This window comes from Apus apus, chromosome 13, assembly GCF_020740795.1.
Source record: "Apus apus isolate bApuApu2 chromosome 13, bApuApu2.pri.cur, whole genome shotgun sequence".
Lineage (NCBI taxonomy): Eukaryota > Metazoa > Chordata > Aves > Apodiformes > Apodidae > Apus > Apus apus.
Genome location: NC_067294.1, coordinates 10,875,840 through 10,895,274, shown reverse-complemented (window position 1 = coordinate 10,895,274; position 19,435 = coordinate 10,875,840). Strand labels below are relative to the sequence as shown.

The 19,435-nt window shown below is 57.1% G+C and overlaps 1 protein-coding gene across 3 annotated transcripts in view; it reads right to left on the bottom strand.

The window, feature by feature from the left end:
• ABLIM3 (actin binding LIM protein family member 3) overlaps positions 1 to 19,435 on the bottom strand; it is a 43,513-nt gene that overhangs the window by 10,693 nt on the left and 13,385 nt on the right. For all 3 annotated transcript variants that reach the window (XM_051631348.1, XM_051631346.1, XM_051631347.1), the window contains exons 2-8: positions 10,387 to 10,527; positions 7,799 to 7,982; positions 7,329 to 7,441; positions 4,822 to 4,948; positions 4,599 to 4,692; positions 1,256 to 1,343; positions 295 to 353 (exon numbers count right to left, since the gene is read on the bottom strand). In XM_051631348.1, the coding sequence (XP_051487308.1) occupies positions 295 to 353; positions 1,256 to 1,343; positions 4,599 to 4,692; positions 4,822 to 4,948; positions 7,329 to 7,441; positions 7,799 to 7,982; positions 10,387 to 10,527 (806 nt within the window). The remainder of the gene's footprint in view (positions 1 to 294; positions 354 to 1,255; positions 1,344 to 4,598; positions 4,693 to 4,821; positions 4,949 to 7,328; positions 7,442 to 7,798; positions 7,983 to 10,386; positions 10,528 to 19,435) is intronic.

The following is a 19,435-nucleotide window of genomic DNA, read 5'->3' as shown; positions in this document are numbered from 1 at the left end:
GACCCAGCAGGCCAGTGTCCCCATGACCAGCTGGGAGCAGAGGGGGAGCAACAGCTGTGACCTCTCTCCGGCCATGGGCTGGTGCCAGCCAGCACAGGGAGGTAGGTTCCCTCTAACAGCCTCAGCCATGGCCACCTGCCATCCTCTGGGCAGCGTGGACAGAGCTCATACAAGACCTGGGAACCCACTCCTGGCTTGGACACTGCCACAACAGTTCACATCCAGCACGGACTTGGAAGCAACACTACCTGTGACATGCCACCTCCTGGACATGTCCCTCACCCTGTTGCCTACCTTGAGCTTCTTCTCTGCTCTGGCTGCCTGCTTGCAGATGGGGTGCCACACTTCGGAGCCTGCAAGGCACCAATAGGAAAGTGTTTCAGCCAGGTGCGGTTTTAGCCCAGCCCAACCAGCACTCACACAGCAGCTCCTGCTGGTTAAACAGGGGTAACACAGAGCCCGGGGCACTCATTGCCAGCAAAGCCACTGAGCTTCACCCAGGTGTGGCCAAGGATGGATGCTGAGCACACTCATCCTGCTGCCCACAACAGGGCCTTGCTGGGACCACCCCCTCCAGCGCTCTCACAATTCCCCCTTTGCTACCCATGGGATCACCAGTGACTCAAGGTGACAGGAAACATCCATTACTGAGAGAAAGCAAACTCTCCCTCTGTGCTGGGAATAGCTCACAAGGCAGCTCCAGGCAGGGACAAGCTCCTGCCAAAACCAAACCCAAACATCCCGCTGTGCTGAGCTAAAGCCTTGCCCCTCCAGTGCTGCATAACCTGGACAGGGGGAGTTAGGGGTGTTGGGGAAGGGATGCTGGACCACCCTCCCCTGGGGCTGGGCTGAGCAGGGAGCCAGGCACATTGCAGCCTCTATCAGCTGGGTGCAGGCCAGGGACACATCCAGACGTGCCGGGCAGAGCTCCCCAGCTGTGCTGGGTGACTTGAAGGGAGCAAAAAGCTCCCAATAAGGAACAAAGTCTTCTCCAGTTCAGCAGCAGGGAAAGTTTCACAGAGAGAAATGATTGCTGAGTGGCCCAGAAAGAGCGTGCTGGGGAGCAGTGGAGAGAGGTCTGGCATTGCTGGTAAGCACTGGGACTTTGCTGTGCAGACGGATCCTTTGGGCACTGATTGCCATAAGGTCTCGAGCCCCAAGTGCCCCCACAGCCAGCAGACCCCTGCACAGCCACCCTGCTTTGTGCTCCCACACGAGGCAGGGGAGCCCCTCCTTGCTGCAACGGGATTCCTACCTGTGAGATACATCTCCTCTCCTTCTGTGAACATCTGGTGGCAGCGGACACATCTGGCACAGGTAGGGTGATAGTGCTTCCCTCCTGCCTGCAAGGGCGGGCAGAGAAGAGGGGCCCTGAGCAAGGCAGGACATGGAGACCTGCCTACACCCCCATAGGACCCTCTGCTGCAGCCAATGATGAGGTGAATGTGGCAAAACTCCTCAGAGTGGCCTCAGAGACCACTGCAGTGTACAGAGAAAACCAGAGACCACCTCACCACTAATGCTTGTGCTGGACTCGCAAGCCGAACTAGGATCCTTCTGCTTTCCTGGAGCTGTCTAACTCTGAGGACAGCAGAGCCAGGAGGTCCCAAACAAGGGACCCCTACATACTTCACCCTTAATAAATTGGTTATTTCCAGAGTCCAGGGGTGAGATCCCCCACTCAGCCAAGCAGCCAGGCTTTGCACCAGCTCCTTCCCTCTACAGGTGTGAAGAGAAACAGCAAATTTGTCCCAGGATGTCACAGCAGGGAAGCAGTACATGGAGAAGGGCCCCAAAAGATAAACCAAAACACAGGCTTCCTCCTGCTGTCAGATACTTGCTGGCTACCACTTCCAGCCCCTCTCTCTTAAATCAACTTTTCTCCTTCTGTGAAGCCCTGCCCAAACTTCAGCACTAGTGACATTGCTGCTCCACAGCTGAGCAGGAGCTGGGCTGCTCCCTGAGCTCTTTGACAGGGACAATAGCTTTAATTGGTAGCTTGTTTTCACTCAAAGTGTCTGCTAGCATTTCAATTATAGACTCATTTTCTGGACTGGGACCTGGGAGGCAGGAGCTCACTCCGGGCAGGGGGAATCTGGGCTGCGCTGCTAGAGCTGAACCCCAAAGGACATTTTATTCCCATAATAATCCCAAGAGAAGAGGAAGGCTAAGAGAAGGTGGCAGAAGGAAGATGAGGCTCTGGCTGACAAAGGGGAGGATTATGATAGAGGAGGTTGGATCTGGTTTGAAACAGAGAGGATCAACAGGAAAATTTGCTGTGAGGATAACTGAGAATCTGCCAGTTGATTGCCCATAAAAATCAACCTGGAACTCAATGTCCTTGGGGTGCAGACAGTAGCCAGTGGCTTTTCCCCTCCAGTTCATGCCAAAAATGAGATGAGTGAGAGAGTTTGCACCCTTTGCTATTCCTTTCACTGCAGTGCACCCTAGTCCAGGGAGGGGACAGCCCTGTGCCCAAGGCACCTCCTCATGCCAGCTGGCAGCAGCATGACATGCCTGTCCCAGCTCAGCCCCGACCTTCATTTCCACAGAGATCTGCAAAACACTCAACACCCACCACTCCCCCTTGAGGAGCAATTCTCCAAACCATGCACAAACCTTGTTCCTTTTATATTGGTTATAATTACAGCTCGTAAAAGGCTCGTAGATGCTGCGAGGGAAGAGACCTGCTCGTTATCACTTGCGGTCCCTTAAAGACTCATTAATCATCCAAGCCTGGCTGCACAGCTCAGGGTGGCTGGGAAAGCCCAGAGGCTGCTGGGCAACAGAAAGCTCCTTGAGGCCTGAAATTATTTAAAGGTGCCCTTTCCATTTCACGCTCTGCTGGAGAAAACAATTAAAGCCCCTGGCTTTAGAGATCATTCAATACTCTGAGCAGGCTCAAGCTGAGTGGGGAGCATGGGCTGAGCCCTGGCCATGGGGAAGCAAGGGGAGCTCCAATGTCCTTGCCCAGCACAGCCCCTGCCACCCAAATCCTCTGCTTCCCTCAGCTCTGTGTCAGTGCCTGTGAGGAGGTGGCACCTCAGCTCTGCCCGCAGTGCAGCAGCAGGAATTTGACCTCAGAGGACCCTTTGGCTTCACCCTGCTCTGCTCAGACATTTGCTAATCAAGTGGCCCCATGATGGGCAGCCCCTGGCAGCTGCTGTGGCACTGAGCTCATGCTCACAGCAGCCAGTGCCAGGACTGCTGCAGAAGCCTCGAGTCAGCAGAAAGCAGAGGCAGCTCCCTGAAGAGAGGGAAGATGCTGGAAGGCTTCTGGCACCTGAGTGTAGCTTCAGGAGAGCTTCCTTGGCAAGGCTGGGTGCTCTCAGGCCAGCCCAGCTGGCAGGAGCAGAGAGGGTGACCACTTCTTGGTAGGCTGTAGGTGAAACAGGCTGGAGATATCCTGGAACCGCTCTCAGCAGTCTGGAGACCTACACAGCCACTGCCACTCCAGTCCACAACACCTGAGGTCTGGCTCACTGTGGAGCTGTGGTACCTCTGGTTTTGGGGATATAGCTTCCTATCGTTGCTGTCTGGAGACAGCAGATGTGTGAGTGCCACTGCTGCTCACATTTTCCCTTCCCACCAAGGGAAGGTCTAAGGGGTGACTGAGCACACTTTCAGCATCACTGCCTCTCTACACCACCAGAGCCCACTCCCGCAGCATCAGCAGGGGGTCTAAAAATCGTAACAGGTTTCATTCTGACATCTTTCCCTGTGCCTACTGAGCCTTTAGTTTACCCTTGGATCAGGTTTTCCAGCTTTTTATTCTATCACGCAAATTTTGGGGTAGAAACGGTAAGCATGACAGAATAGATGTTGGGAAGGACCAGCCCTGATGGACCTCTCTGTCTCTCCCCAGTAATAACCCCTGCTCCCTACACTGGCTGTGCAGTTCCACCACTGCATCAGCCACTTGCACCCATGCCCTACTGTGGGATCCCATGGAATCCCTCAGATCCCTGCAACCCTTGGGGGCTCAGCCACAGCAGCTCCTGCTGGCCAGCATCCTGGCTCCAAGCAAGGCTCCCTCTGGATTTGGCCAGGGATAGGGGACCCCCTGCCCTGCTGGTTGCTATGCTGTGGGGATGGCTGCTCGCGGGCAGGGTGCTGCAGTCCCTCACCCAGGCTCTGCAGCGGCCAGCCATGCTGGATGTGTTTCCAAGGCAACAGGCAGGCTGGCTGCATGGGGATGTGCTCGGAAGGCAGGCTGGGGCAAGCATGGCGGGGATGCTCCAGAGATGGGCATGGCAGTGGCTGGTTAGGGCTGATGTGCCCAGATGTTGGACTCTGGAGGCAACCCAGCATGCACAGCCATGCTCTGGCTGCTTCTAGAGTTCTGGCACCCAAGCCACCTCTCCAAAGGTCTTCAGTATGATGGTGCTCCTTCCCCCACTCCCAGCTTCCAGAGAAGGTGGTCAGACTGTGTCCACACACCTGCTGCAGGAAGAGCCCTGGCCCTGAGAGACTGCAGGTAGCAGGACAAGGGCACAGGATGATGGAATCCCCACGCCTCCCTAAGGCATGCACCTTGGGGTGGGACAGGCAGTCCCTGTTACAGACCAGGACAGGGTGGCCGTGGCCCCAGGACTCACCTCCAGGACCCTGCCGCTGATGTACCGGTTGCAGGTCTCGCACTTGATGCCAAACTGGGCATGGTAGTCAGACTCGCAGTACGGGACACCATCCCTTTGGGAGAGGGGGAGAGGGAGGTGAGCAGTGGGTGAGCCAGGCTGGGCACCCCCTCACAGCCACCCTGGCCCTGGGGGGCACAGCCCTGCAACGGGAGGCAGGGCCAAGCCTGCCAGTGACACTCACTTGCTGATGTACTCGCCAGTGAGGATGATCCCGCACGTTTGGCACTTGAAGCAGCTGACGTGCCACTGCTTCTCCAGGGCCAGGAGGGACTGGCCTTGCTTAATCTCCTCCTTGCAGCCTGCACAGTCTGGGGGGACAGGAGAAAGAGAAAATGTCAGACCACTACAGAGAACATCCACATCTGCTGGCCCACACTGAGACACCCTGGCCACTTAACCATGCACACCCTTCACACCCAGAAGAAAGCCCTGCCCCAGAGGACTCCCTTTTCTAGGAGATGGTGCTGTTCTAAACACCCTGCTCCTAAGACTGCTTCAGCAGTAGTCCCTTGGAGATAATTTCTTTATGGACAATCATTTCTTTATGACAATCATTTCTTTATGGCAATACACCACCTCTGCTTGTTCCCAGCAAAGGATCCAGGGGGAAAGCCTCCAGCTGGAGCTGGGACCTCTGAGGCACCGTGGCACCCAGCCACCACAGCTGAGCACCCCTCACAGCACAGAGCCAAGTCACCTTGCTGGGCAATGAGCTGGAGCCAGGGCAAGTGCGTGGGCTGAGGGGCTGTGGTGTCCTGGCAGGTCCCTGGGGGCTGCCCTCCAGGGCGGGAGCAGTGGGAAGTGTCTGGCAGTGAACACAGCAGAGGAAGGGCTGTGCTCTCCGGCAGCCGCGTCCGGCCCTGCTGCGGTATTTACGAGACTCCCTTCCTTCTCCACTTCCCCTGGCTCCCGTCAAGGCTGGGAGCAGGAAGCACATGGGCCTCGGACCCCCGACCTTGACTTCTCCTCGTCCTCTTCTTCTCCTGGGCAGCAGGTTTGCCCGGATGGGGCTTCCCCTTACTCCCCTCCTTGCAGCCTCTCTCCCTGCTGCTGCACCGGGGGGCAGCAGCACCGTGGGAGCAGGCAGGCTTTTCCACTCATCCCAGCCCCAGGCAGGACTGCACCAAGTCCCTGCCTGCTGGACAAAGCTGAGCCAGGATCCATTCCGTCTCACACAGGTCCTGCCATTTTTTTAGTTGCTGCAGGGGGAGCCTCAGCATCCTTTCCAGTCCCTGACACCCTGTCTGGGTGGCAGTGCCAGGATGACCTGGGCTGCAAGGAGCACACACGGGCAGCAGGCTGCATCTGGCTGCATCTGGCTGCTGCCTGCAGCTGCCTAGGAATAAAGCACAGTGGCCTCAGGTGACCCCGCACCACAGGCTGGGGAGGAAGGGGATGGGAAGGGAGAGTAAGGCAGGGAAGATTCAGAGCCATGCAAATGCCCTTCCTCCGTCCTGCTGTGGGAGAGAGTAGGGTGCTGTGGGCTGGCCACAGCCTACCCCTGCAGCTCAGGATGCTGATGGAGGAAGATGGGGGAAGCCCCGTCCTCTGGCTGAGCCTCACTCAAACCCCACCATGTCCCCTAGCTGCACCAAGGCCAGGGTGAGAGCTGGGGGGAGGCAGCTTCTGGGGGGCTCCCAGAGATCCATCAGCACCAACTCTTAGCTCAGTTCAAACAGCCATCACCAGTGCCATCATGGTGACTGGTTGGCCAGGGTCACAGGTGACATCATGGTCCTGGGTCCACACCTGGCTGCAGGTCTTGGCTCCAGGCACTGATGCTCCAAGGCTCACTGAGCTGCAGCAGCAAGGGCCCCATCTGGCCCCTCCATGGCTCATCCCGCTGACATGGCAGGGTTTGGGCATCATGGTGTGGCACAGCTCCCAGCTCTCCCTGCCTTCTGCCACCTGCCCATGCACTGTGCTGAGACAGCTCCCCTGGGACTTGACAGCAGCAACCATCGGGCACATGGGGGACAGCAAAGCATGGACATTCATGCTGCAGTTCCCTCACTCCTGGGCTGAAGTGAGCCCTGTGTGCAGCAGCTCCATGCCAGGGGGATGCTCTGCCAGCCCTTGAAGCACAGCCCCCATGGGATGCTCAGCAGGGGCCCAGGGCAAAGAACCATGGGCAAAACCCTGTGAGAGGGGAAGGCATGAAGAGAGGGTATCCCAAGGAACAACCTGGGGTCTAAACCGAGGCCAAGTCAACCCAAAAGGGTCTGTCCATTGCTCTTGCCAAGTTTTAGCTTAGGTTCATCAGCACAAGACAGCGAGTGCTTGCAAAGGCAGTGACTAATGCCAGCATTGGCAAAGCTGGGCAAGCGGTCCCAGGCTGTCACTTGGACCTTGATGCAGCTGGACACAAAGCAACATCTGAGCACTGCCTCAGAGCAACCTAGCTTCAAAACCTCCCTGCTGCCCTAGACAGTGCCTGTCAGAGTGGTGGCACCCACCCAGGTCAAAAATAGGCCAAGGGAGTTTCCGAAACCAGTGGTGACCTGCAATCCCGGGTGGAGCTGCAGGACTACCCTGTTCTTCCTCCTCTGAAATCTCTGTGAATGCCTGTGGCTCTGTGCAGTGCTGCACACTGCCCAGAGCTTGTCCTGTCACTCCCCTGAGCACCATCCAGGGGCACGTGGTCACCCTCCTTGCAGCCTTCACATCACTCAAGAGCAGTCAACTTACGGCTGGGCCCATGGATCTTGATGGGTTTGGTGCTGATGAGAGAGTGGGAGCAGTTTTGGCAGACACAGTCCTTCCCACTGAACGTCACCTTGTCTCCAATGGGGAATGGCTTCCTGTGGACAAAGAGAGGTGGGGAGGCGTGAGCCACTTGCTGCCCTTCATGCAGTGCTTGTGGCTGCCCATCACCTCCTTCACCAAGGGCCAGCAGGACCCAAGGTGCCAGGGAGCAGAGGGGCTCCAGGAAAGGGCTAAAAAGGGAGGCAGCGAGTGTGCTGAGGCAGGAGGACTGAGGCATTAAGGCAGGTCTCCAGGCTGCAAAGGGAAGGGTCAGAGCCGTTTTGTTTCCACTAGGATAATGCAGAGGAGGTGCCTGCTGTGGTGCTGAGCAGGGAATGAGGGGCTGAGGGTTAATGAGCAGCCCTCTGCACAGCAGGGGTGGTCATACACCCTTGGTCATGGCTTCAGCTCACCTGCAGGTGCTGCAGACAAAGCACTTGGGGTGGTAGGTCCTCCCGAGGGCAGAGATGACCTCTCCGGTGATGAAGTCCCCGCAGCTGTCACAACGGGTCCCATACAGCTGCTGGTAGTCGTGGGTGCAGATGTACTCCTGGTTCTTAAAGAAGAAGCCGGACTGGGCCAGGTCACAGCCGCACACTGCAGGGGACACGCACCCGTCAAGGGGGCCGCGGGCAGGTCCGGCCCGGGGGCTCAGCCGGGATCTGAAGCCACTTCTGCCTCTGCAGGTATCTGGGAGGGGTTCCCTGCCCAGCAGGCGCGGGGGCTTCCCCGGCACCGCAAGAGGTCAGTGTTGGGCCGCGGCGGGTGCCGGGCGGGCTGCCCCGATGGGCCGGGCCGGGCAGCGCCGGAGGGGAAGCCCTGCAGACCCTCACTGCGCACAGACAGCCCGGGGGGGGCCGTGCCATCACCTTCTGGACCCACGGCAACGGGATGGGGCTCAGCCCCTCCATTTGATACTCACGTGGTGTCGGGAAGCCAAGACCGCTAAGAGCTGGGCACGCCCTAGGGACAGCTGGGGAGAGGTCTTCTCCACGCCCTGGGGCATGGCCGTCTACATGATGAGCCATCTCCACTCCCTGCCCTAGACATGAAGCTGTGCCCTAATGGGAACAGGTACTGGAACACTCTGGTGCTGGTGTTCTCACTGCTTGTTTTTCCATAGATATCCAGCCCAACCTTGCTTCCTTCCCTGCTATGGGAACCGTGGGTGGTGCACAGCCCATCAGATTAATCCAAGGAGATGTGGCAAGCCCTGGCCCTTAGCATAATTTCCCTCTTACAGCTTCTCCATCCACAGGTAGGTCTCAAGTGCATCAGACTCTGGAAGGCACCTCAGGAGTGGCACAGGGACCAGGTCTTTGGCCCGTTGCATGATGCCCATCACCTGTCCACCTAGGTGATAAGGTGGAAGGGAGGACTTAAAAAACAACTGAGCACCCACTGGCACAGCCCATCCTTGGTCTCTGCTTCACCTTGCATCCCCAAGCACCCTTTGTCCTGTCATTGCACGTCCCACCTGCACCCATGGGCCAGCCCATGCAGCAGCCATACTCCCCCGGGCACAGCTGGACCTGCTGGCTGCAGGGCCCCCAGAAGCAGAGATGCAGCTCCTCTCCCACGGACCATCCCCTGGCAAAGCTGCACCCTCTAGCTGTGGGCAGACAGCACCTGCTGCTCTTCAAAACAGCCTGCCAGCACTTCCTTGTCAGTGACAAGGGACATGCCACCAGCTCTGGGACAGCATCAGGAAGAAGAAGCAAGAAAAAACAAGGCAGGTCTGGGCTCCGCTTATTGTGGGACCCCGGAGCACAACCCCAGGGGCTGCACCAGCCATGCCAGGCTCCCGGGGACATGTCAGGGACAGCCACGGGGCTGGCGTGGGAGCAGGCAGCAGCCAGGCGAGGTGGCAGGGGAGCTGCGAGGAAAGGTGAGACAGGAGGACTTCCTCTCATTATTTATTCCCTTTCACTTGGAAATCAGGCAGCGAGCACTGCCAGGCTCTCCCTGCCGGCTCCTGCCCCTTTTGAAGCCAGCAGCTGTCTGAGCCCTTTGTCTGGATGCACAGCTCCCGCTCAACCCCGCATGTCGGAGCTGGGAAGGGGCAGGGGGCTGGGAACACCCCCCACACGTGTAGTCGAACCCCGGGAGCAACCCGGAGCCCACACCCCCCTCCAGAGATGTGGAGCTGCCCACACCATGGGGACAGGGCTGCACCAGGGCTGGTGTCAGTCCAGGGGAAGAATCTCCTCCAGCCAAACCCTCTGTTCCCAGGGGAGGAGCAGCAAAGTACAGCCAAGGGGACAGGGATTTATGCTCTGCTTAGCACAAGGTGCTGGGAGCTTTGAAGACGAAAGATCTGTAAAAAGCCCTGGAACAGGATGCTTTACAATCTACAGAAGCAGCCACTGGCCTGGCTGCTTTAATAAATGCTTAAGGACAATTCAGCACCAGATCTGGGCCAGTGGCTTTTACAGCCCTGCAGATCTCTTGTGCTCAGGGAGGATTTGAGCAGCTTCTCTATTTCTGCCAGCCCCCAGGGGCCAGGGAGCCCCAGAGGCATCCCACAGCACCTTGGTGGCATCCCACACATGGGTGGCAGTGATCCATCAGCCACCCCCAGCCCTGCCAGGAGCCACTTCAGGTGTCTCCCCCACCTTCTGCCTCTCAGTCAGGCTGGCAACACCTCCTCCTCCTCTCGATTTGGGGGCAGGCAGGCAGCTGAAGGAAAGAGTGGCCCCTCCCAAATCACAGATGGGTTGTGGGTGTGTTTGGGACCAGCACAGCTTCAGGGCTGTTGGCATTCAGGCAGCTTGAGGGTAGTGAGGGTGCCCAGGTCTCTGCCATCCCTGTTCACAGCCTGCCAGCTCTGGCATCAAGCAGGGGTATTGCCTGCACCATGCCAGCCCTGTGCCATTACCTCCCTGCCTGCACCACCCCTGGGTGTGACACCACATTCCAGTGGGCCAGATAGCTCTGTCCCCAGCCTTTTGCTTTCCAGACTGCAACCTGGCCACCAGCTCTTCAGGAGGCACTGTCCTACCTTGGCAGGTGAAGCAGCGGATGTGGAAGTGGTTGCTCTGGACACGCACCACCTCTCCCTTGCAGGTGTCCCCACAGCGGTAGCACTGGATGACAGTGGAGCTGCTCCCAGGAGTGTAGGGGTTTTGCTGATAGGGAACTGCTGGCAGAAAGGAGGGGGTGAAAAGCAAGAGAGGGAAATGATCTGTTAGCATTCTGGACACAGCCAGACATCATGGCACTGACCTCAGCTGGGGAGCTGGAGAAGAGCCCTCCAGCCACTGTGACACACAAGCTGGACATCAGGACATTACTAATGGCAAAGGACAGCTGAGACCCTGCTGGTGCCCAGTGACTCTGAGCTGGATGCCTACCCCTGCCTGGATTTGGGATTTCCTTCTCCCCACAAAAGAGCCATTACCCATGTTTGGCTCATAGACTTGCAGTCCTAAGTGCTGTGCAGTGCAAGTGCCTGGGCACTGCTCCCTGCCCCTGCATGGGCAATCAGATCACCTGCACCATCACCCCAAAGCCATACAGAGCTCCCCAGATGCTCTCGTATCTCCTAAGCAGGTGCAGAAGGACAACACAGGGACCAGCTACCCACTGGCTTGGCTCTGCTCAGCCCTCAGGCAGCCCTGGCTCACTGCTGACCAGCTCAGAGACACTCCAGCAAGCAAGAATTTGGCAGCAGCATGGGAAGGAACTGTTGTTTTCTGGAGCTTCCACTTGTTTGGTTAGGAACTGGATGAAGAAGTCATTTTTCAAGGAGCTTTCAAACATCACAGCAATTGAGTGTTTGGGACTCTCACCTCCTCTGTGAGGAGCAGCATCCCAGCCCCACTGCTCCTTCCGAAGCGGCACCACGGCACGTGCAGGCTCTGTGCTGAGCTGGGGAGGGCAGCGCGGGCAAGATCCAGCCTTCTCCTGCTGCAGACCATCTTGGTACTTACCTCCATTCCTCATCCCCCTCCAGCAGCTCTGCAGATCACCACAAAGGGTTGATACTCTGCAGCCTTGCCCTATGCTCCAGGGGAGGAATGGTACAGAGCAGGGGATCTTTCAACTGTCTCAGCACAATCCTCAAAAGCACACAGAAAACATTTTAAAGAGCAGCTCCTGTTTTCCCTGCCCCACCTGCAGATGCATGGGCTGCTGGCAGAAGCTGGCTGACATCAAGCTAATGGCCACAGGCAGGGGACAAGTGGCAAAGGACTTGTTTGTTGTAGGATTCCAGAGAGAGCGTTGCAATTTGGGCAACTCGAGCAGTGAGCATTTCAATGGACCAGAGATTTTCTGACCCAGTGCTGAACTGCATTCCCAGGAACAAGAGAAGCAGCTGATTGAAACCTGGTACGTGAACTCCCACCAGAGCAGGGAGGAAAGGACACAGGACAGAGGAGATCACTCATCAGAGAGGCTCCTCGTTCACCGTGGGGGAGATCATGTGACAAGGAACAAAACAGCCCATTATTGGCTTCAAAAGCAAAGAAAAGGAAGTCAAAATGACATTGAAACTGTCTCACAGTAGAACCCCATCCTATACACCAAGTGCCCAGAGACACACTCTATGGGTGTGCCACACTGCCCGCCACTGGGAGAATGGCCTGACCCTCCCTGACTGCTGCTCCATCCCCTGGGGACTGGAGCTGCCTTGCCAAGTCTGAGCCAGGACTGCAAGGAAAGCTGAGGAGCTTTCCTGTGAGTGCCTCCCAGCCCCTCTTGAAAAGCTCAGGCTCCAGCCTTGACATGAACTTCCAAGAGTTGCTAGGACTTCCCTCCTGATCATGCTCTTGCAGGCCAAGAGCTTTCAGAGATCTAAATCACTTTGAGGTCCCAAATACAATGATGGACACCTGTAAAGGGAACAGGGTACCCCACCCATGCTTTTGCAGGGAGGCACAAGCCCTGGGAAGAGGAGTCCAGGACCTCCTGCAGCAGCTCTTGCTGCTGGCAGGCATGCACAAACTCCTCAGCAGCCCAGGGAGACCCAGGCCTGACCCCAACAGGATGTCCCAAGGTTGGAATATGTGGAGGATCTCTTCTGTAGGGGTATCCAGCAGAGCAAGAGTTACAGCACTGAAACTTCCTCCCACACACCCCAAAGTTCGCACCCTCGCTGGAGAACAAAGCAGGAGCCAAGCCCTGGGACACAGCCATGGCAATCCACAAAGCTCAGAGAGAAAAGCAGGAGGGAGGTGGGGTGAAAGGCTGGGAAATAATCAACACTTAAACAAACATTAATAATAAAAAAGGGGAAGGAAAAAAAAAAATCAATGTCAGAAAATGCAGGCATCGTTTATTCCGGGCTTCTGGTCTCTAGGGGAAACTTCTTGGTGTCCATAGCAACACATCACCAAGCCCATGCACTAACAGGTCTGATGGGAGAGAAGGCAGAGGAAAAGGAGTGGAGGATGGAAGAGATGCTTATAGCTGCATTACACCACTGGCAGTGATGAATCTGATGCAGTCACTCCTATTTGTACCCACAGAGATGCGTCAGGACCCAGCTTAGGGCACCAGCATCTTTCTGCCTGCCAGCTTTGTTCAGTCCTAAGCCAAAAGCTCCCTGATTTGTGATTAACCTCCAGCCCATGCTGGAATTTTGCTCTGGGAACATTAATGCATTGTTTTGCTGGGGCTGTGCTTGTTTTCAGGCAGGCAGCTGCCCGCCTCATGGCCTCACACAGGAAGTATTACACATCACAACACCTCTGAGCAGAGGGACAGCTGAGCAGGGCAAAGCTCATTACACCAAAATAATCCAGTAATAACGTAAGTAGCATTAGTGGCTGCGCAGGCTGAGATACAGCAGTCAGGGTGAGGGGGTGGGAGCTGCCCAAGGAATGCCTTAATCTCCCCCCAGTTTGCTCCTGCTTTTGCTGGTAGAGTGGGAAATTAAGCTGGGCTCACTGGGTGATTAATGCATTTGTGGCCCACAATGCAGCTCAAAAGGCTGCCCAGGGCTGGGATTCTCCATGACTGCCCCCCTGTCCTAGCTGGTGCGTGATCCACAGGGCTGGAGGAGCTGCTGTGGCCATGGCTGGGCAGGGAGCTGCCGCGTGGCTGTGTGGGCACTCAACAGATTTCCCACTGATCCAGATTAAGGTGGCACCTCCGGTCAGGGATCGGTGCCCTGTGCAGTCTTACAGCCAGCCAGCCAGCAGCAGCCATACACAAGCAAGGGAGCTTGCAACCTGGTGTGGGGAGAGACGGTGCCCCCAAACAACACCCCAGGTTGTGTAGAGGAGCTATCTCCCCAAGGAGGGCAGAGAGAGCTTGCGCAAGAGATCCTCCAAGCCCTGCTGCAGTGAGCAATCTGCAGGTTCCTGCTGTGCATCCCCAGGCAATCCCACTCCTTCCTTCCCAGAGCACCCACCTTCTGCTTCAGGAGGGTCAACAACCTTGTTGGTCTTCCTGTCCTCTTCCTGCACGGTGTCCCAGCCCTCTGCTTAGGAGCAGCAGGACAAGGGAACACTGAACCTTTCTGCTGCCTCTGAAATACTTTGGGCCCTTCATGAGCAGGGGGCTGATGGGAGATGACCCCCACCTACCTTGGCAGGACAACAGCTCAACACCAATGCAGATAACAGGGCACAGTCCCCCAGGGTGGGTTTAGGACTGACACAAAGCAAGCTCCACAAAGCTGCTTGGAATACCATCCACCCAGGCAGCCCCATGTACCACATGTACCCCAGCAGCAAACCAGAACCACATTTCCAGGACCACAAGCTGCAAGAAGAAAACATCCAGGGACATTTATAGAGATCCATCATCCCTTACTAGAATCAGACCAGGTCCTGCTGGTTTCCCACCTATCTCCCTTTTCCAGCCCACCAGCCTTCCCAGAAGGTCGCTTAGGTAGAAACTGCAGCTGTTTGGGTTCGCATCATTAGCAACAGGTAATTGAAAGCTCCCACCCAGCTCGGAGAGCCTGCCCTGATGCTGTGCTTGCTATTAGCATGTTTATGAGACAGCCTCTCCACAGGGGGATGAGAAGGCCTGATTTAGTGAATTACCAGTAATTAATATTTGCACAAGGCTCAGAGAGCCACAGGTGAAGGGGACTGTGGAAAAGCACAGCGTTCATCCTTTAATTAATACTGAGAGGAGGTGCCACCACGGGAAGCTGAGGGTCAGCATGTGCAGGAGAGCAAGCGTGTGCTGGCCGCGGGTGGGGGAGACGTCCCGGCTGGGGGCTGTGGGTGTCACCACAGGGGTAGCTCCAGGGAGTGACGCCGGGTGAGCACGGAGCTTCCTCGGGGAGGGCAAGGGGAGCTGGGCCCCCAAGCCCCAGGGTGGGCTGCGTGGCAGAGCCCGTGCCTTCGTGTCCCCAGGGAAGGGCTGATGCCAGGGCACTGTGTGGAGGCGAGGAGGGGCCGGGAGCGCGGCGGGGGGAGCCAGGCGGCTCAGGAAGAGGAAGCCCAGCCCCACCAGTGCGCCGGCCACGGAGGTGTCGAGGCGGAGGGGCGGCGATGACTGGCCAGAAAGGAATTTTGCTGGAAGCGCTGGAGGCTGATGGAGAGGCTGGGGCGAAGCACCGGTGATGGGACACAATGTGCTGGGCTGGGGGTGGAGAGTGAGGGGATGCAGGGAGGGAGAGGTGGCACTGCAGGAGCCTAAATCCTCTTGCCTCTTTGGGATGCACAGCCAGCCTGCCAGCTCTGAGCCCTGTGGGAGGCGAGGGGGAGGGTTTCCCCTCAGGGCAGGACCGTGCTGTGTCCCGAGGGCAGCCGAGGAGGAAGGGTGGGAGCTTCAGCAGCCGCGGGATATGGGTTTCTCATCAGCAGGGGGGCTGAGGGCTCCTGCCTGCCGTCCCGCAGCGGCTAAAGAGCTCGGCCACAGCCATAAAAACGCCTTGGGGAGGAAGGGAAAGCCAGGCTCAGAGTCAAACGATGGGAATGAGCCGGTTGTGGCTGTTCGCCCGCTCCAGCTCCCTGCCGGGGAGGTGACGGTGGGGCTGGGGGGCTGTCGGCAGCCGGGCAAGGGGCACCCTGCTGAAGGATCAGCTGAATTACCCCTGAAGGGGCCAGCAGTTGGGTTGCTCAGCTCTAGTGAGCAGTCCAGCACCTGCTGTGACACCTGCATGGCCATCTTGGGGCTCAGTCAGCTGGCCACTGCTCTCCATCAAGCTTCTGCAGATAAAAGTAATTTCGATCAAGTAGGAAATTATACATCCACCTTTGGTCAAAATATTTTCTCTTCTGATCTTTCCCCTAAGTAAAATCCAGAAATGTTACGTGATTCCTTACTTAACATTAAGCTTTTTAGGCTGGGGCAGGCCAGGGGCTTCCAGTAAAGGAATGGGCTGAGAGCAGGTACTTGGAGCAGCTCTGGCTGCTTCTCCCAGTGTTTGCGTGGCATTCCCTGCTGCCCCCACACATGCAGCACAGGAGGGGGCTGTGAAGGGCACCAGCAGGGAGCGTGGGCTGGGAGCAACAGGGACCACCTGCCCTACATGGACCAGGCACCAAGGTATTTCCAAGCCACCAGAAAACAGTCCTGTTAGTCAGAGTTAGAGTCGTGCAGGCAGGATTACAACCCCCCGGCAAGATCACACCAGCCTCTCCTCTCCCAGCTTGCAGGCAGAGCCATCTGCAGCTTACAGCTAAAAACCCCCACTGTGTCACAGCTCCTAATCTAGCTCTAGGCTTCCCTAATTAGATCATGACCAATTATTGCTCCCACCTGCCTCACACTGTCCCCTTGCCCCCCATCACTCCAGCTCAGCGTCGCCTCCCTCAGTGTGACACAGGACACAAACAAGGGGTGGGTGTTGTGAGGATGGCAGCCAGTGGGGCTGGAGTGGCTGATGCCAGCATGGGTCAGGGCACGTGGGGGCCAGCAGCAGGATGGGGCTGGGATGGGGATGCTGAGCCAGCACCAGCATCACAGGGGGGAGGGAGTCCTCTTTAGCTGGGTATCATGGGAAGGACTTGAATGTATCATGGTGAGGACCTGAATGAGCATGGCTGGATATCAGAGGATAACGGCAGCTTGATCCCTCCTGGCTAAGCTCTGTGCAAGCCCTTTCCTCACCATGGTAGGTCAAGGATGTGGGCAGAGGTGCCAGCTCCATGCTCCCACCTTTTCTGCTCCCCGTCCACTCTGTGCAACCCGTCTGTGCCATGCCCTAACTGCTGCCTTTCCCAGGAGGGCTGGCAGCCAGGCAAAACCACTGCAGCAGGCTCCTAAGGAGCTCAAATGCATGCTCTGGTCCTGCTCCAGCCCCCAACCCTGGGGCTCACTGAGGGTAGGAACCCCAGGATGCTGGAAGGCTCATGGGCTCACTTGACAGCAGGAGGGAAGGATGGGGACAGAGGTGTGGGCACAACCCAGAATGCTGGAGCACTTTGCTTCACAGGCAGAATCAATTTCTCCTCTTGCTCTGCTCCCCAAGCTCCCAGCCCTGCATTGTGAAGCAAAGTAGCAAGTACTGGAGGGGGGGGGGGGGGGTTGTTCCCTAGTTCCCCGGAGCTGCTGCCAAGCTGGAGCTGGGAAGGGGCAGCTAACTGTCCCTGTCACACAGACTTGAATGGTGGCAGTGATGTGGGAAGGTGCCCAAATGGGTGTGAAAGCCTTACACTAATAGCAAGGGCACAGCAGGACCATGTGCTGGGGTGGGAGTGGGTCTGGGGGGACACACACTGCTACCACGCCAAAAAGAGGGAGGAGGGAGGTCAAAAACACAGTTGGAAGACACAAAGGAGAAGGGGAAAGAGGGTTGGAGAAAAAAGGAAAGAGGATAGAAGGAAAAAGAAAAAAACAAGGGAGCAGTGAATAGCGAGGGCTCTGCCTGTGCAGCAGTTTGTTTCTGGCTACGTTCATGGAAATTCTTCTCCAAATGCAAGTGCTGAGGAAGCCGGTGATTGTCTCCCTGCACTGACCCGGCTGCTGGCAGCTGCCTGTGTCTGCCTGCAGGATGTTTACTTCCCAGGCAGGGCCATAACTGCGGGGGAAACCCAAAGACCCTGCTGCCCACTAAGGCTGCAGCAGGTTTTCCCTCCTCCCCTGCAGAAACCTGCAACCCCCTGGGGAGCTCCCTGCCACCACGCAGCCCCGCTGCCAGCAGGGCCATGGGGTGTGCTGGGTGAGGGACCCCAGGAGGTCTCTGGTTTGTTGGAAGCACCAATTGCTGCCATCATGATTTTTCCAGATTTTCAAGAAAAAGAGGAAAAAATTGCTCTTCTAGTTCTTGTAGCTGCAGGGACATTTGAAGACCTCAGTGCAGAGCAGCATGACAACAGAAACCCTTGTGTAGTGCTCCTAAGCTTCCCCAGCCTGACAGTTATTCCACAGGCTGCCTGGAGCTGGCAAGCCATGGATCATGCTGTCCCAACAGCCGCCAACCACCCAGCCCAGCAGTAGCCAGGGAGGACCACAGGGAACCAGCCAGGTGTGTGGCATCCTCACTGGCAGGGTTGCAGTGACAGTCACACCCAGGGCAGCACTGATGCAACAGTCACTGCCCAGGGTAATAGGTTGTCTCACCACTCACCAGACAAAGGAGGAGGACAATCACCCTGATGCAGCACCTCCAGCCCCATCTGATCTGTGTCATGGAGAGTGCACCCATGGGGTGGGTACCTGGAGCTGGGCTGCACCCCCCACTACTGATGCTCTCTCTGGCCACAGCACCTGCTCAGAGGCCCTGGGGGTTTTAACAGCTTTTGTTTCCCAGCACAGAACCACCCTTTGAACTTTAATCAGCACTCATCAGCCCCTGCTACTAAATAAATGAAGAAGTGGAGGGCTTGGTGAGCGTGAGCCTCCATCACCTGGCCAGTGCTGCAGCATGGGCTGGGGTCTCTCGAGAGCTTCACTATCACCTTCTCTTTCCTGAAAGGGCCCTGGTGGGATGGCTGAGCAGGACATGGAGAAGGGCAAGAGGCTAGGAGAGCAGCTGTGCACCCCTGATCCCAGGGGACATGAAGCTCAGAAGGGGGCTGGAGCAAGGCAGGAGGTCTTTGGGGTGTAACACTGGAGGACAATGCATGTTAGGGGGAGTTTAATGTGTGCAGTTGAACATGTGTGCTTGCAGCCCTTGCGGGGTATGCGTGTGCCCTCCATGCTGGCTGCTTTTCTCCCATCTCCAACAAGCACTGCCAGGGTCTTTTTTTTTTTTTCCCAGACAATACTTGTACAGCTTGTCATGGCAACAAGATCTCCTTGAACTGCAACTGCAGCCAGGATGCCTGGCACTAGCACGTTTGCTTGCCTGCAGACATCATGGCAGCCCCTTCCAGTAGAGCCCTGGGCTCCACAGGCCCCAACACTAGCTGTGAGTGGGACCCCCAAAAGAGGGCAGCAGCCTGCCTCCCTGTGCCAGGCCCCCCAGCTGGGAGGCAACTGGCTTTTTGGGGATTTTTTGCAATGACTAACAGAGAGCACCAGGCAGTTCCTCCCATTTCAACCCCTCCAAGAAGGGTCTGCAGGATCCTCAGCCCCACTGGGCTGGGCCAGTTGCTCCCCACCTTACACATGGTCACCCCCCAGCCCTACAGCAGCAATTTGCAGGAGGAACTGAGCAATGTGGGAGAAGGGAAACTTGTGCATTCAGCAGCCCTTGCTGAGGGCAGGACCTGGGGCTGCTCCCCTCACAGTTATCCTCCTGGGCACAGTTCTCAGAGCTGCAGGCAAAACCCTCCCAGCTGCTGCCTGCCTCTGCTGCCAGCACCACACTTGCTCCAGGAGCCACTGTCCACAAGCACTATTGCTCCTCTCATCCTAACATGCTGTATTACACCCAGAGAGCTTGTCCCATCAGGACCCCGGGCTGCATCCCAGAATTGACACCAAGTGCTGCAAATAATCCCACAGCTCAGAGATGAGGAGTTCAGCCCCTCTGATGGCTCACAAAGAAGAGATTCCCCAAACCCTGGTGTACCACACACCTGCAGCTGTCTGTGTATCCTACATGGCATGCCCAGTTCTCCCAGGCAGGCAAGGTATTCCACCATGCTTGGGGCTGGAGATGTAGCACTCAACAGGGAATCATAGGCTCTAGGAGCAGCAATAAATCTCCAAAAGGCACAGCTTGAATTTCACAGTAACTATTTAATTCCCCTCCC